Consider the following 18,157-nt stretch of genomic DNA (forward strand, 5'->3'; position numbering starts at 1 on the left):
AATTGTTATTCAGTATTGATAGTGCTTTACCTGATGATTGCTGGTGGACAGTTTTCAGAGGACTGACAAACAGTTGTTGTCTTTGTTCCTGTGTTGGCTCAGTGTACGATGAGGCACAGAGTGAACACATTCCACTACAGGGAAACACCAATATATGTAACTGCTCTTTTAAGAGAAAAATTCTGTTGTCAAACCACTAGCTAGAGAAGTTCCATTGTAGTTAGTATATTGGGAATGGGCTGAGTACTAAGTCAACTAGTGTAACAATCAACTGGATCAGTGACTTATAAAATCCCCACACACACCATCTGGTGTGTGCTAGTGTTCACTAAAATGAGAAACTTGTGGTTGAAAACCTTGTGTATGTTATGCTGGATGGCATGTTGTTTACTTGAAATCATCTTTCCTTGTTATTACCAGTTTCAAGTTTCATCAGCTGAGCAGGGACTAATCCACCACAACCCCATTTTTACAAAACAGTCTATCAGTAAACAGATAGACCACGAACTTTACACTCTGTCAGTAAGTTACTATACCTGTTTGGTACTTGAGGTATTGGCTGGTGATCAGTGGACACATTGGTACCAGTTGGGAACACCATTCGATCTCTCATCGGTTCCTGGCTCCAGGTAGCCATTGGTTTTGGTAGTGGGTTCTTGTCCATGCCATGTCCCCAACTCTTAGGGTAGTCTTCACATTGCCAATATGTTGCGATGTCTTTCTTTGGATACCTGACAACCAATTGAAACACTACTACTACACTGTGTCATGTACTTATTAGGCTAAGAATTCACTGAGCTAATTTTACACTAGATGTGCTTCAACACAAAATATGTGAAGTTGACAAGTCTGTGCTGTGTACAATGAATGTGTTAATAGATGAGGCATGAATAAAATATTTCTAGCAACCAGACATTGGTACTTTACAGAGAACACCCATTGCTCACTTGTCTAGCTCATTCTTGGTGAAGCGCCGATGGTCCTTCTGAGTGACAGAGAGATAAGGATCATTAAGGGTCAACACTGCGTGCTCCTCTGGTAACACTGGCCTCCTTCGTAATGCATCATTCTGGGTGGACGCTATCATCTCCTGAAATAAAAAAGAAGTTTACTTTAAGGGGACCTAGCTTCAATATGAGATGGTCTTTTCATTCCAAGAAAGTACTAAACCCTTCTCATCATCTCTACCAATGACATTTTCAGGGTGTCCCTTTTTACTAACCAATGTATTAACACAATATAACTGTGTTATATTTTATTTACATGAATTATATGGTTTAATTGTTTCACCAGCAGTTAAATACTGATGTTACAAAACACACACAGGTTTCTAACTTTTGTGGGCATTCCTCAATTACTAAGGATGTGCTCTGCCATCCATATCATGGACCCACACCCATACAACTTCTAGGGCTTCTGATTGGGTGGCTACTGTTTCACTTTGACTACAATCATACACAGCTGGCTAGCTGATACATTAATCTGATCAACTCAACAGTGGAAGACACCATGAAAGACTTCAAAGCTTTGATAACATGTTATATATTATTGCTGCTTCCTTGAAGTTCTCCAAATGTACACCTACCCCGAAGCCTGGTTGATTGGATGTGTCTATATATGTGGGGATATTGAGCCAATAGATGTTAGCTATGTAATTAGGGAAATAGTAACGAGGTGATAGATCTGTGAAGCATTAGATTGAGTTACAGATTGGATGGTGTCTAAACACCACTTGACTAGTAGTCTGTATACACAATGACTGTATGAGCATAGCATATGTGTGTTAGCTACACAATATGCATAGTAGGATAAGAAATAAAACATCATTTGGCCATTGATGATGTACAATGGACTTTTCATCAGAAATAAACACACCTCTTGATTGTACAAATGAATGTGCATGTATCTATCAGTGTCGCTTGTTTGGATGGTTCGGTTACTCTATGGTGTGATAGGTTAATAACAGCACATTATTTACCAGTAGAATAAACTTGTGGTTGCAGTCAAACTTTATAACTTATATGAGTGCACATGACGTTTTGTAAAATGGAAAAATGATGTTAACCACTACACACACATGCCACTCACATGTACAGACATACAAATTTCAAGTACTCAATCATCATCACCACTACCACAAATCATAACAGAGGAAATGGTGATCATTGAGTCATTACATCTGATAACAGTCAGTGCTATTGGCTAGACATATTCCTGCTGACTACACAGATAGTTGACCATGTGTACAACCATGTGTACATCAAGAAACAATTTCCAATATTTTAGTAATGAAAAAATTGAACATCTGAATTGCCGGCCATAATTATATGTTTCTTTCGATCTCCCAAACACAAAGCTTGCCTTTCAATAGATCCATGTTTGCCATAAAAGTGAATGTCAACTGGAATATTTTGTCAACACTGTCATCAGAACACATGGCCCTCTTTATTTGGTTATAAACCTGAAGTAAAGGGACAAATGCCTGATTGCCAATTAAGGTATAACAAGGTGTCCTCTTAATTTAAGGGTCTAAATCAAGTGTCCTGATCTCTACAATTTTCACAGATAAATAACAATGAGCCTTATCCGAAATTACGTCACAGACATAAAAGTGGTCGCTGTAGTGTGGGGACGTTTGTAAAATTTGTATGGGCGACTATGGGAAGAAAATTTTTGAACGGGAATATCTCAGCCAAGAAGGAAGATATCAAGCTCTAACCAGCAGGTATGTTTATAAATTAGCTGAAATAATAGGAATCTAGTGTTATCTTGAAAATCAACCGAAAATCGCTTTTACGTACTTATTGTAATGTCTTATAGCCACACCTGCTAGTTAGAGTTCGATATTTTCCTTCTTGGCTGAGATATTGTCGTTCAAAAATTTTCTTCCCATAGTTGCCCATAGAAATTTTACGAACGTCCCCACACTACAGTGACCATTTTTAGGTCTGTGGCGTAATTTCGGATAAGGCTCATACACTCACTCAAGAATCGTTTCAGTTGTATCATATTTCTACACCCAGGAATTTGGGTGGCACAGGTATACAAGTGTATGGTATTATAAAATTGGCTTCACTAGCAGAAACGCCATGCTACATAGGAAGTGTGTGGGTGTACATACACACAACTACAATGATGATATCAGTAGTTCAGACACACTACTGGTTTGTGGTGTACTAATTGATGGCAGCTGAACATTTTACACGATCCAATACCTGCAGCCAGTCTGTCTGTGTGTGTGGTGTGACACTTAGCAGTACAGGAATCTCTACATATTCTAAGGCTCAGAGAAACATTGCATATACTATAAGCACAGGATGACTCCAATAGTGTTATTCATGACATCCACACCCACGTCACTTTATATCATCACTTAATCTAACATTTCATGATGTAGCTACATGACTAACTTTGAGATATCAAATATCATTGTAATTACTTCAATAACAATTCTCATGGATCACAGTCTTGTGGCAGACTGAATTGTCAGTTTTCTTTACTTTTAGTACATTTTGTTATAAAATGTGTTGAATTGATAATAGGTGATACCATAACATCTTACTGTAATGGACGCTTAGCTTATTACCTCATAATGTGAGGTTGCACTATAAAATATTTTTGGTTGTGGGGTTATATGTGAGACTGTGGACAAGTGTCAAGGTGTCAACGTTTTAAAGTCTCCTTTGTTCCACTAAGTATATTCTTCTTTCAAGTAAAGTGAAGGCTGTGTGAGGTGTAGGGTATTGCACATGTGTATGTGTGTATTCAAATTGAATATACCACATCACAATGATTCTGTTGATATAAACTTAAGATTCTTCAACATCATAAGCTCATATCTTCATGTAATTTAGTAATTGTGAAACATAACAAATGTACATAACATTATTATATGGTTCTAATGGATTATAATGGATCAGGCCATTACAACACCAATCACTTAATATATCCCCCCTCTCCCCCAAGCCTTCCTTTCATCAATGGTGTTTCAATATACACCACACCACATTAACAAAACCTGTCATAGGAAACACAGTGTAGTAGACATTATACCAATGACTGTTCTATTAGACTATACTTAATACAACGACAATTGTGTGAAGTACCACTTTGACTAGAGAAAAAATGCATAGAATATTCCCACCAACAAGTATCCTACTCCATCAAACCTACCATACTGTTTAGTAGGGTTCAACTTTCTGGAATACTTTTAGTGCATCTAACATCACACCTGACATTTAAACAAGAAACACTTACAGAAGGTTTAAAAATTTGAATTTAACTAAAACTCTATTATTGGTCTGCCGGCCTGACCACAGTCAGAAGGTATAACAAAGCAGTGGACAGCCACCATTTCTCACTACAATAACAAACTCACATGTGGCGTGAGCATGCCTTTTCTGGATCTGAAAAGTGTCTGTCTTCTGCACTTTGCCTTTCCTTTCATTTAATTATATGAGTACAATAAATTATACCAAGTTGTTAATTTTTTTGTATTAACACTTTCTCACAGGAGTGTATTTCAATGTTGCAATATTATAACAAAAAGTAAACAAAATTATAAACTATACAAGTGCAAGAAAAAATTAGGAATTTTCCATATGAGTAGGGACTACAGCAATAAAAAGCACTGAAACAAGCCACTGAGATAAAACACAACTGAATGATTGCATTTTAATCCCTACTTTAACCATACATCATAGCAGGCTAAAGTAGGGATTAAAATGTAATCATTCAGTTGTGTTTTGTTTTAGCGGCTTGTTTCAGTGCTTTTTATTGCTGCAGTCCCTACTCATATGGAAAATTCCTAATTTTTTCTTGCACTTGTTTGCGCACTTTTTTTGTAAATGTTTATTCAATAACCGTATTTAGTAATTCACCCCCCCCCCCTGCAATTCTTGAAATACACAGCTAAACGTTCCTAAGGATGCAGATTTTTAACAAATCGCTTTAAACAACACATTACCCACAGAAGTATCTTTTCAACTGTTTTATAGTGTGTCTACAGTATTATTTTCCACTAATTCTCTCAACAAAGCCTCAGGGCTGCTCTTACTTTTAGTTCGCGTAAGAATGGGTCACGCCCACTTTCTAGATGACGAGATATGCGAGCCTATGAGGCCTACTATGGTGTTTTTCAGTTGTAGTACGCCTGAAAGGTGCTCTGGGAAAGCTACCCATAGAGTCTGTAGAAAGGCGCCATATACAACTGGTTTCTAAACTCAGAAAAAACCACCTTCGAGCCAAAGCAAACACACTCTAACCCTTACGTGAGTAGTGGCGATGTTGTACAGACAGCAGCTTATCTCGAGGTGTATCCCAACATTAAAATCACGTGCTTGCTACAATTATGCTACATGTTTACTCCAATATGTTGGGGTACTGTGGTGTGCGTGCTTTGATGGAAGCTGTACCCATGAGAGATGGCCACGATAAAGAAGGATCAAAGATATAACAGTAAGACAGTAGCGCATACATCGTAGGTATTTAATATTGTGAAAGGTTTTTTCTCCACTAAATTCTAAGTGTTTCCGCCAAAGAAGCAAGGCTGTAGCTGTAGCCAGTTTTCCGCTACGCTAGACTGAACGCATCAGTGAGGCAGGCAGTGAGGCAGGCAGTGAGGCAGGCAGTGAGGCAGGCAGTGAGGCAGGCAGTGAGGCAGGCAGTGAGGCAGGCAGTGAGGCAGGCAGTGAGGCAGGCAGTGAGGCAGGCAGTGAGGCAGGCAGTGAGGCAGGCAGTGAGGCAGGCAGTGAGGCAGGCAGTGAGGCAGGCAGTGAGGCAGGCAGTGAGGCAGTAGAAAATTTGCTAAAATAATATTTAAAAAAAAATTCGTAGCACCTCGTCGGAAATGTTTCGGGTCGTTCTGAAGACACATTTGGGCTTTGTTTATACCTGACCAATACTGTGAAATGGCCGTGAAGGATTTCTGAAGATGATTTTGGATAGATTTTTCTTTGTGGACCACGCCCACACCTTCATCATCCCTACAGTACTATTGAACTGTATGATAATAGAGTTCCAGTGAATACGTAGTGAAGTAGGGATCCAAGCAATAAAAGGTAGTGAAAGAAACAATGATGGTTTTACAGCATAGAGAAAATCCCTACATTGACATGTTACAACAATTATTTTGTTCAATGCCAAAGTAGGGATTTTCCCACCAAGTTATACTGTAATACCATCGTTTATCTGTTGCTTCACTACTTTTTATTACTTGGATCCCTACCTCACTTTTAATTAATAGTTTACTAATTTGTTAAGTGTTTTGTTATAGCATACAGCCATAAACCAGTGACTGTTCTATTGAGGTGACTGCTGTATTAGAGTATCTCAAGTCAGTCTCTTGCCTACCAAGATTGATGCATGGACACTACTCCTTATTTTCACTGTGCTATTGTTATAAATACAGCTAGACCAATAAAGGAATGTGGTCATTGTGTTCAAAGTGAATAGATTGTTAAGAGGTGTGGTATCTGTGCTCGATTGCTATTGATCAACCAAGATCATTAATGGGTATGATCTCTAACTATCATTAAGTTACAGGTATCTACCGGGTGTCTAGCAAGGTGCTCAGTACTTTTTACAGTGGTGTAAGCACTTAAAATAATTTTGTGACATCTAATTATGCTGCTTACGGAAAGTGTTGATACAAAAAAAGTAATGCCTCAATATGATTATGTTGTATGAAGAAGACAGCGATCAGCCTGATTGAAGATAAAAGGAAAAACTGACAAGGCGCAGAGGGTAAACACTTGTCGGATCTACTATGCCACTAGTGAGTTTGTTATTGTGGGGTACTGTGTGCTGTTTCGTTTGGCCTCCAGCCTTGTGAATGTGGTCAGGCACGACGAAAACTCATGTTAGGGTGAAACTATGTCTGGTTGTCTGCAAGTGTTTTCTTGTTTAAACGCTGCATTGGATGTTAATATTATCATGTAAGATGTCTCTAGAGTCAATGTTTAAGCCCTTATTTTCAAAATCGATTGTGATACCACTCAAGTGTGGCTACTATTGAAGATGTGGTGTTTAACCAAGTAACTATGGTATATGTGGTAGTAGCTAATGTGGAGGTTGAAATTGTTCAATGAGAATTGGTCATGTCACACATTATTCATCAACCACAAGTTTATAGTAAAGCATGATGTTTTAAATGATTGTTGGTTGGGTAATAACATGGAGCAAGTTGTGACTGTTCTATTAGAGTATTTTGATATTGACAGTTGACCAATCAATATAACATTTGTCTCAGTGTCTCTTATAGTGTGACAGCTTTAATGACATTCATACATTACAGTGATAGATGTGATAGTAACGTGTGTATCCAATAAACTACAGGTGTTACATATGAAATACTAGGAATTTTACAAGGAATCATTGCAATAAAAACTCAAAACAAGGGTCATCATCATTTGATGGGTAAATTTAATCCAAATTATAGCCATATGTGACCGAATTTGACAAAACAAGGCTTCCACACACATCCAATTTTCTGACTTTAATCAGCTGTAACTTGACTACTCAGCAAGCTATTGCCCTAAAATTTTCACAAAGTCCTTCCATAGCATAGTACAATACCAGGTCAAACTTTGAAACTAATGGCATACTCCTACATTGAGTTATGGTACTTCAAAGTCATAAAAGTGGATGTGTGTGGAAGCCTTGTTTTGTCAAATTCGGTCACATATTAAGGTTACGTGCTTAATAATAGGTTATTGTTTTTTGATGCACGATAATGGATGATGTTATATTGGCGCATGTGTCATTACCTTGCGCAGAGAAGGTTGTTAATTTCAAAGTGCTGTATAACCATGGGATAATAGCGAAGGAATCATACAACATGAGTGTAATTGTACAATGGATTACAAGTATATTATAGGTTATCTATTCTTTTGTTCCATTCTTCCATTGTGGTAATCCACGCTGATTCGCGGATTAGCTTCATTGGCGAAGTCAATTCAGGGAGAATGCTATTAAAGAAGAACTCTTTTAATTTTGGCAAAGAAGGAATTGAAGAAAGTTTCATCGTACTCTACACGTGCCAGTACAGTGCATTGCTACCTGGAGCTGGTAGTACTTATTGGAGTGTTTTTGTGCCAAAACACCATTTGAAGTGCAGGATAGGAATGTTAGTTTACAGCATCCATCAAAGTAAGGTTACGGCAACTATGGGGATTCTTGAACTCTACCAGCCCTTCTTCAGGTGTACCCGGGGATCACTGACAAAACCATCTGGATTCGCTGCTAGCCAAGGATGAGTAACTGATATCACCAAACTGCACTCAGTGTAACAGATATCACAGGTGATCCATGTTGTTGTTTCCATTGTGTGTACTGGGAGGCAGTGGCCTTTTTCTGACTCAAGCCCCAACGAGTGGCTTCATTACCACTGTATTTGGTATATAACATGGTGTGTACAGTTGATGTAACTTGTGTGCTAGCTTGTCGTTTGGCAATGGTACCAGCCACTGATGATGTTATGCGTGTTCTTCTTTCTGCCTTCCAGTTACCACATGCCATCTCAATCTCATCACACTGATGTTGCATGGTAAGTAGCAGTAGTTGATTGTGGTGTGTTCACAACTACTTTGATTTGATAGAAACTGATCATCAAGTCCTGAAGGTGTTGTGGAGGAATATCCTGTATGACATCTGTAGCATTGGGTCCCCATCGTAATGTGAGTAGGATCTCCTAGAGCTGAGGCTGTTGTCAGTAGATGTTTAATGAGATTTTTTGTGTTGCTGTTTAGCTGGCAATGCAGACTTGCATTTGTGATCGCTTTCTACCTCCTTAGCAACTGAGTTGGCGTGGGTAACAAAGATGTTGTTTGGTGGAAGTGAAGTAGCCTTCTCCCAGCACTGTGGACCCCAAGTTGGACCTTCATTCAACCGTAAGTCAGCTCCAGCACAACGCCATCTTCGCTGACTTCGGTTGATCTGTTTCCCTCCGTCACACTTGGTGCGCAAGTCTCAGCAAGGTTGGTGGCAAAGTTACCTGTAGATTTAATGCTAGTGTAATTCACTTTTATGTGTAGTGTGCTCAACATACGGATAAGTTGTGGAGCTTTACCAACAAGACAGCTGAGTATTCTCTGGATGTCACAAATGATGGCCTCTTTTTGGGGAATGGGGGATGCAGCAGAAGCAGCAGGAATGGATCTCACCTCCTGCAGGTTGGTATCATTAGTAGCATCTTGCCACTCTTGTTGCAATTGTGTTAGAGGTAACGCTGGTATCTATAAATGTACTATGATTTCACTGCCAGAGCTCTTAGGAGGGGTGAATTGCATTGCTGGTGTAGCTGACTGTTGTGCTGTTCTACAGAAGTCAGTGCTGCACTTCTCAAATCATATTCCAACTTCAGGATGGCTTGCTGGCAATTACTCTCCTTGCTGCATATGATGATGGCACTTCTGGTAGATTTAGTCAGCCGTTTTCTCATGTTCTCAGTGAGTTTGTTTTTCCCTTTATATGATGGATTGTCGTGTACTATTTGTTCCAGTGAAGATCGATAGCACTTGAGGGAGTGGTTAGCACATTCAGTCTTTGTGATGGAGCATTCCCACTCTAGTGCCTCTACAAGGCTTGAATAAACAGATCTGTCACCATCGCCAATGAATGATGCGTATCTGATGCCATGCTTCTGCTTCCTGATTTTATACCCTTTTCAACAATGATGTAGCTTTCCATGGCAGAAGATGACCCTTTCCAGTTGTGAAAACACTGGTGTGGTGTTGGCTGTTCAGGATGTCTACTACAAATGTAGCAATACTTGTTACGTCCTCCCATGTGTAAAATCTTTCCTGTGATCTTGCCAATAATAATGGCCACTCCTGACTTGGCATTGTAGGAGTGCCTGTGGGCACGCTTCAACAACCCGCCATCAACTATCACAGTGACTGCTGGTATGTGGTCTGGGCCATGGTAAGAATTATTATAGCAATAGCAATTTGTCTCTCTTCTCTCCCAGCTTCTAACACTGATTCTTCAAACAAGTTCACCGATTCAATATGAAAGATAGTGGTTTGTGTCCTCTGCCTGTTGTCATCTGATCCCAAACAGCTGCCAAGTTAACCTCCCAATACAGTCCACCACTGATACCTTTCACCTTGTCTGATGTTGGAAAGTTAAATTCTTGTTGGCAATCGGCACAGCGACTAGTAAGTACAGATGCTAATCCAGCACAGTTAATTTCCTGTAAAACAGTAAATATCAGGGCTGTACAAATACCGATACTATATCGATATCGGCACTGATATTATGAGTATCAGTATTGGTCAATTACAAGTCTATAGTACAGGTACTTCACTTGAGTAGTGTAAGTATTATCAAGAGTATATACTCTTGGTACTATTAAAAGCACCTAACGAGCTGAAGTGACTTTGTAGACAAGTGGTAAGATCCTGGATTATAGTGTGAGTTACCCTGGGTTTAGTCCTCCAAGTGATTACGCTCCCCCCCCCCTGTTTTTGAGGGTTTTTTGTACCACTATTTTGGTAATACATTTTGTTGTATGATACTACTGACATTATACTGACCAAAAACAGGCAAGTTTGGTTTGTGAACAATGTTTAGTAAATTCAACACAGCCATAGTGATTACGCTATGTAATCTCATTATGCTATATTTCACAATAATACATACTGGTTATAATTATTAAGTATCAGCTGAATATTTTATTAAGAAAACCTGTATTGGAAATAGACAATAAATATCGGATATCGGTATCGGCGTGGCATCGGTACAGCCTTATTAAATATACCCTGTACTGCTTTGTCATTACAAGACTGACAAGTAGCAGTATGGGCTGTCATTTCAAGTAAATGTTCTTCCAGACAGTTGAAGTTAACAATTCTGTTCCCCGTGCTAGAAGTGTCAGAGCTCTCAGGAGGTTGTGTTGGAACTGGTACTCTTCTCCTGTGATATTTCCCACGATTGGCATTTGGATTTTTCTTGTTTTTGATGCACCCCATATTATACCAACTATAAACACAGTATTTATTACATGTATTTTAATTGTATTGTTATTTTCTTACCTTAGCAAATACTTTACTGCAAAAGGTAGTCAGGCAATAGCAACGAAGATAAGTGGCGCATGCGCAAGCCAAAAGTAAGTTCCCCGCAATACAGAGGTTTTCAGGTTGGTTGTCCATCTCAAAAATTATTTACTCCCGCATGCGTATAGTCTAGTCACGTAATTGTGGTGGTATTGCAAATGGTGTCCGAACGGCAACAGGTGCCTACAGTGTGAGTTGGTAATGTTACGATTAACAATGGAGGACATGATACTAGCCGTGTTATTGCTACTCCACTGACTGGTGCAACTGCAGGTTGCTTCACTTTGGCTTCCAATGCTGTCACAGCTGACCACCTAGTAATCATTAATCATTTGCTATTGAAGGCAGTACCTAAAGGTGGTGGAAGGGAAGAGAAATATTTACACTACGTAATGTTGACACAAGTGCAGAACTTTGGTGGTTGTGAGGAGCTGAAGGATCTAATAAAGAAGCGTCTAAGTGAGGACATCACAGCAAAAGAGTTAATAAAGAAGCGTCTAAGTGAGGACATCACAGCGAAAGAGTTTGATGTGGGATATTTTGAAGGTTCAAACATAGTGAGAATTCGAAGTAAGGAAAATTTGTGTGAAGTTTGGAGCAAACTTCAGACAAATACCAAAACCACTTTGTGGTGTGATGGCCTACTCGCCAACACTGAGAAGGGTTCTAGTAAAGGTGAGGCAAGTAGAGCAGCTAAGAGGAAGAGATTCAAATGAAAATGATTCGGGAAAAAAGAAACAAGATCGAGAGGAAAAAGTCCTAGACATTGTAGAAAGCTTGAAGCAAAAGCATTCAGAGCCCAGATTTACAACAATGCAAATACAAATTTTGGGCTGAGATGGTGGTCAGTGAGATGCATGTACTCCAGTTTGGATGAGCCTCCCAAAGCATCCATGTTTGATAGAGCTGGGGGTGGTTCTTCACAAAAGAAAACAAAGTTCCTGAGCTTTGTCTGATGCTGCTACAGCTATTAAAAGTGTTATATCCACTAATACACAAGGACTATCTCCACCTACAAATTCCAACAGTAGTTCTGTTATTGAAAGGTCAATACTTTACAGACAGTTGAGTGAGCTGCGAGACCTTCAAAACACAGGTGTGCTGATGGAGGATGAGTACAAGGTAGAAAAGGACTCAATTATGAAGTTACTTATGCAACTTAAATCATAAGACCAGTCATAGTGTGTTACTGTATACATGTTGTCTTTTGCATTAATGTACATGTGATTAGTGTTGGATTACACACGTTACCAGTAGCCACTGTGCGTGATATAAGCACTGCAGTCTTCTGCTGTTACCATACCGAATGCCACTGACAGTAGCAGCCGTGATTCCATACAAGATTGAAACAAGCTGTCATTCTGCTTCATGATGGACTCGACTTGGCTAAATACTTCTTCAAGTGGATTGAGGTCAGGCGAGTAAGGTGGAAGAAAAAACAGCTTTGCTCCATGATTCTCGATTAAGTCTGTTACTCCCTGTACATGATGGATTGAGGCATTGTCCATTATTACCACTGAGTGAGGATTGCTTCAGTTAAATGGCTTGAGAGTAGTTTCTTACAAATACCTGCATCCTATCACCATTCACTGTGCCTTCAAGCAGATATACATCATGTATCCCTTCAGCAAACATGACTGGAATGGCTGAGTAGCAAGTCCCTCTTACCATCAATCTCTGATCTCTTGGTGCTAACTCCTTCATACTATATGCATCATACTATATGCATGCTTTCTCAAAGAGTTTTTCTTTTGTCACATCCACTCTCATCAATCCTAACTAACATTGTACACAGATACTTCTGTCATGAACAACATCAATGTGCTGCATAACTTGCCTTGTGCAACCCATGTATTTTAAGATAGTTGCCATGCTGCAGTGAACTCCAAACAAATCAAACAGCTTAGATTGAACCTCACATAGGTAGATTCACTCAAACCAATAAATTACAACAGCAATTGTTCAAAATTGTTGAGGAGCTTGACAGACCCATGCCTCTGAGTAGTTGATTGCACATCACCAGTGTGTTCAAACTTAGTTATGTATCTTTCCACTGCCCGTTCAGACAAGCACAGTTTGTTCGCAATGTCACTCACACTAAAACTGTGTGCTATGTGCAGCCACACAACTCTCCATCTCAACTCAACAAGATATGCCAAGACATTGTGCTAAAGTTACGTACAGCAGTTAGTTAGTTACATATATGTACAGTAAGCGAAATTCAAAAATTTGCTCGTGAATTGTGCACAAGTGTGGACAACCAACCTGAAATGAAAACCTCTGTATGGTTGAACCAGCGATTTAGCTCTACTGCTTGATGTGGTTTTTATTCACCAAAATAGGAGCTGTCAGCCAATTAGTACTAAATTTTTATGGTGGTGTCAATGGGTGGTTATATTCCCTAGGTCCTGTCGTGGAGGCTTTGTGGGAAAACTGACGAGAGTCTGGTTGGTTATATCTTTCAAGGATAATGGTAGTTAGTTCTACTACGGAAATACTGCGAGTCCACTACCAGTGTTGGGACAGTTACATTTTATAAGTCACTAGTTACATATTACTTGCAACAGAACTATTTAGTTACAGTTACATATTACCCACAAAAATAAAGTAACTTATATAATATTACATATTATACTACTTTGTGTCCACAGCCGTAAGCTGTCACGTGTGAAACTACCACCTTATCACGTGACATGATTGCGTTGTTGGGCAATGTGCAAATCTTGGTTATAAGTAAGAAGCTGGTGAATAAGCTTCATTCAGTAGGCTTCATTACTTCGTTGTGGCTAGGCATTACACAGTTGATTACTAACGAGATTAGTAACTTCATTACTTGTAGTATTAATATTATGTAATAGACGCATTACAGTAACTGTATTACTTAGGTAACCCGTTACTTTAGTAAGTTAAGTAACTTGAGTTATATTACCTGTTTTTATAGTGTACTTCGTTGTATTACTTAATTACCACAAAATAATAATATTATGTAATGCGTTACTCCCAACATTGTCCACTACCATGCTGTTACAATTGGATAACAACTTAACTCATTTGTGAGGACCTAGAAATCACTAAGTATAAAGCTGGGCAATATTTCAATATATTGGCAATATCGCAATATTGAACTACACAATATATCGTATCTAGGTAAATTATACAGCCACAATAATATCGTCTAGACAATATAATTACCAATATTGCCTATATTGCCTAATTATAACTGGCTAGTGGTTGTGTTTCTTGCGTTTGCTATATACCTACAAGGAAAGGCAATTTGATTACAGACAAATTTCAGCACACCATTTCACATTCTATGATATAATATGATGTAATAATGTGTTATGTAATGTTACTAGTCTCACTGCTTGACAGTATTTAATCATATCGTGAATATAAGCTTGTCATTATATCCAATAGCATTATTTTCAGTATTGCCCAGGACTATCACTAAGTAACAGCTTATAAATATCACAATGTGGCTCCCCATGAAACCTGGTTTTTGATGAATAGCAATTAACAATTTCACTGCTTAGCACCTGCAGTTCTGTACAAGCGCTTCTCTTGTTGAGTGTATCGCTGCTTATGGTATTACTTGTATGTTAATGTATCATGTAATTTTAGTGTATTCTCCTGTGCAAAATGGTTAAAACAGAACTATAAACAAAATACCTACAAAACTATTTATCGGGTATCCTGTCATATGTCAGGTGACAATTAAAGTATTTTTGCTTATAAACATTATTTTTTCATTACACTAACAAACTTCTACTGCATCACAATAACCACTAGTTACTATTTAGTAACTCTCAACACATTGCATTATAGTAACCCCAGACATCAAAGGAAATATTGTGTAAATTTTAAAACTTGTCATACAACTATTGAAAGCATTTTGGGTTGGACTGAGGCATGTCTGGGCTTGATTATAGCTATACCTAACCAACACTGCTAGCTAGGCATCATGAAAGGAAAGCAAGGTTCCATGGTTCAGACCCTTCTACCAGTACCAATAGAAACTCACTATATGCTAAGGCAAGTGCCATGTAGACATCATCATATGTTACATTGCGGCATATAGTCTAATAATGAACTGGCAGAAATTTGAATAAATGTGCACGTCAGTACACTTCACACATGTACAGAGATAAGTTAGCACCAAGATATATGTCTCTCGTTAATGCTGATAAGGAGAGTTATCACCTTACCTATGATGTACACTATTACAGTCAGCTTGTTAAAGTAACAGACACCAGCACAGAGTGCACACAAGGTACCAATAACCATACACATAAATGAAGCAGAGCTGTATGTAGGAGCCTGAGACCCTACAGTATGGGGTGTGCAGGGCAAGGGCATAGTGATGATGGGTCTCCCACAGAGCAAATCCTCCTCCAATCCATACCCCACATAACACATCACACTAGCCATATACAATTGATACTATACCTTAGTGGGACCCTGTTGATGATGATCAGCTAATAATGTGTCAACATTAGAGACTACTCCACCCATATCAGACTGGTACTGCTCTTGATCAGTCTTGTCATAATATTGATCCCTCATCTCACTGGTCTGTTGTCCCATCGTAAGTGGCTGTCTGTATGGCTTCTCATTGAGCTAGTAGTAGTAGTGATTATATCTTAACTTATGATGTAAAGGTTTTGTTATATGGGGTTATCTAGATAATCCTGGCAGCCCAGCAAGGTGGGTTGCAGTGCTGGATATATCAGCAGGTAAACATCAACAGGGCAATGGACCAGAAAAGTCCATATTGGTGCTATACCAATCATCATGAAAGCATGGGTTACTACAGCGTAATATATCAGACGTTTAAATCTATCCTTCCATCAGCCATGCCAATGAACCCCCAAAGTGTGGGCAAAGTCCCTAAACCCCAGCAACAAAGTGGACAACATAATTTTGTTCACCACGACTGTGTATTCTAATTTATTAACTGCATGCTTACTTTATTAACATGATTGGCTAAGTAGGACACGTTCCAGTGACCTGCAGCCTTCTTATACTCTGGACCATCCACTATAGTACCCTTGGGTTTGTAGTCGTGTGTCACAGAGTATGTCGTGTCGTAAACATCTTGTACTGTTAGAGGATTACTCGACGGGGCGACCAGCCGTTCCGGTAACTGCTTTGTAGTGGCTAACTGAAAGATTAAAAAGTTGTCACAGTAGTAAAGATGACTTGTTTATCTTGTCCTTACCTCGATATCAGTAGGGGGAAATGGGAGCTGATTCCTAAACGCATGCCCGACACCAGTTGTAGTTAAGTGAAGATCATTTCTTGGAAATTCCATGAGTAATAATAACGTACAAAAAATATACAATAAACAAAATCTAAAACTAGTCGGATTATTCGGCCATTTTTATTTCATAATTATGTACAAGTGTTGCTATGGTAATAATAAGTCAGTTTGGATCACGTGTTGTGGTCAAATTAATGTAACGCAGGCGCATCATCGAACTGTTCAAGTGGCATGAAGCACTAAAACGCAAGGGTCATGCTTTTTTATTCCGTTTCGACTGGAAGACGCATTATATGATGCAGGGTACGACGTTACAATCTGCCTGAGCCGTCATCAGCGATGCAAGGTAGCTAGTAGCATCAGGTAAGAGAATTCTGTACGTGCGTGTAAGTGCTTCAGTGTTTGTTATACGAGTTTTTAGATGATTTTCACTCATTTCATGTACTGTATTGTATGCTAGATGGCATAATAGCATGAGCGCTCAGGCAGTAGCGCGAGCAGTATCGTGTTAATTGTTAAGATTCCGGTGGGATAAGCTAAATAATAATAATAAAAAATAATAAGTCACAGTGTACTTTATAGTAGTCATGTCATCAAGCTACAAAAGACCACCTGGAGCCATAGCTACATCAAAAAAGCATGTTCAACATAACTATGGGATGGTATAAATTTGATTATGTCGCACGTGTTAACTATGAGGTGTATGACACTAATGCTACACGTTGTGAGTAGTTAGTAAGACATTTATCTGGGAGTGTATAAACAGTGGAATGGAATACTGGAATGGTGGAAAGGAATTTTTTAAAGTTCTATATCATTTTTTGCATCCAAATAAGTACTTATGTAAGAAAATAAATAGGATTTCCCTTGAAGTCAGCTTATTTAGCATAATTCACCTCACCATAGACAAAGTTTACCAATATATTGTACTGTAAAGTAAGTTATGAACATGCACCAAGAAGACTCCTGACTTAACCCTTGTTCCCAAATGATAAAAAGTTAGCTAGCTAGCTGATTATATGAATACATTGTAAAAGTACATTCACTGTATAATGAAGTATTCATTAGGTACTGGTGAACACAGAAGGCAGAGCCTGTACGAGGTGTTTACCACTAACCTAGGAGCCTAAACAAAATTCATTGGGAAAAGTGAAACAGGACTATCTTGTAAGTGTTTACAATGAGCCTTTTCCACAATTATGTCAGAAAACAAAATTTAAGCCAAGGTTCATTGTGGCAGTGTCATGTTGCACACTGAACTGAACCACAGTTAGTTTCACACAAGTAATAAAGTATTGAGTTATAAGTTATACAAGTGTTGTGGTGAGGAAAAGTGTGCTGACTTCAAGGGGAATCCTATTTATTTGCTTACATAAGGGGAGGCGTTGTACATATTTCGATGTAAACAATGATATTGAACTTTAAAAAATTCCATTCCACCATTCCAGTAGTCCATTCCACTGTTTATATACTCCCCATTTATCAAGAGGTATAGTTAAAAAGTTAGACATACAGCTTTAGCAATGGTTTTGCTAGCATCAGAGCAGCTGGGAAGTGTTCACCACAGCTTGTTTACAGGCTTTATGGTACAAGGTGTGAGCAACTAACATGGTTAATTAGTGTATCCCATAATTTCGTTGGTAATAATTAAATGTGTTACTTGTCAGTACATGCTTTTCTGTTGTAGGAATAAACTGATCAGCCTCCTGTACACACAGCTCCACATAACTAGTCCAGTATGATGATATGTTATAGTTAAAGCACCGCCGCATATGTGTACAGAAAATACAGCACGAGGGGACGTGTTGAGAGGCTAATACAGCACAAGGTGAAGCTGATTGCT

General features: G+C 38.8%; 1 protein-coding gene across 1 annotated transcript in view; it reads right to left on the reverse strand.

Annotated features, from left to right (window-relative positions):
• The window catches only part of LOC136262559 (stabilizer of axonemal microtubules 3-like), a 16,645-nt gene extending 193 nt beyond the window's left edge, over positions 1-16,452 (reverse strand). Inside the window, exons 1-6 of the mRNA XM_066056872.1 lie at positions 16,273-16,452; positions 16,021-16,215; positions 15,501-15,671; positions 948-1,090; positions 537-731; positions 31-134 (exon numbers count right to left, since the gene is read on the reverse strand). Coding sequence (XP_065912944.1) covers positions 31-134; positions 537-731; positions 948-1,090; positions 15,501-15,671; positions 16,021-16,215; positions 16,273-16,365 — 901 coding nt within the window. The 5' untranslated portion in view covers positions 16,366-16,452. The remainder of the gene's footprint in view (positions 1-30; positions 135-536; positions 732-947; positions 1,091-15,500; positions 15,672-16,020; positions 16,216-16,272) is intronic.
• Positions 16,453-18,157: the final 1,705 nt, after the last annotated feature.

Source organism: Dysidea avara, chromosome 7 (genome assembly GCF_963678975.1).
Source record: "Dysidea avara chromosome 7, odDysAvar1.4, whole genome shotgun sequence".
NCBI classification, from domain to species: Eukaryota; Metazoa; Porifera; class Demospongiae; order Dictyoceratida; family Dysideidae; genus Dysidea; species Dysidea avara.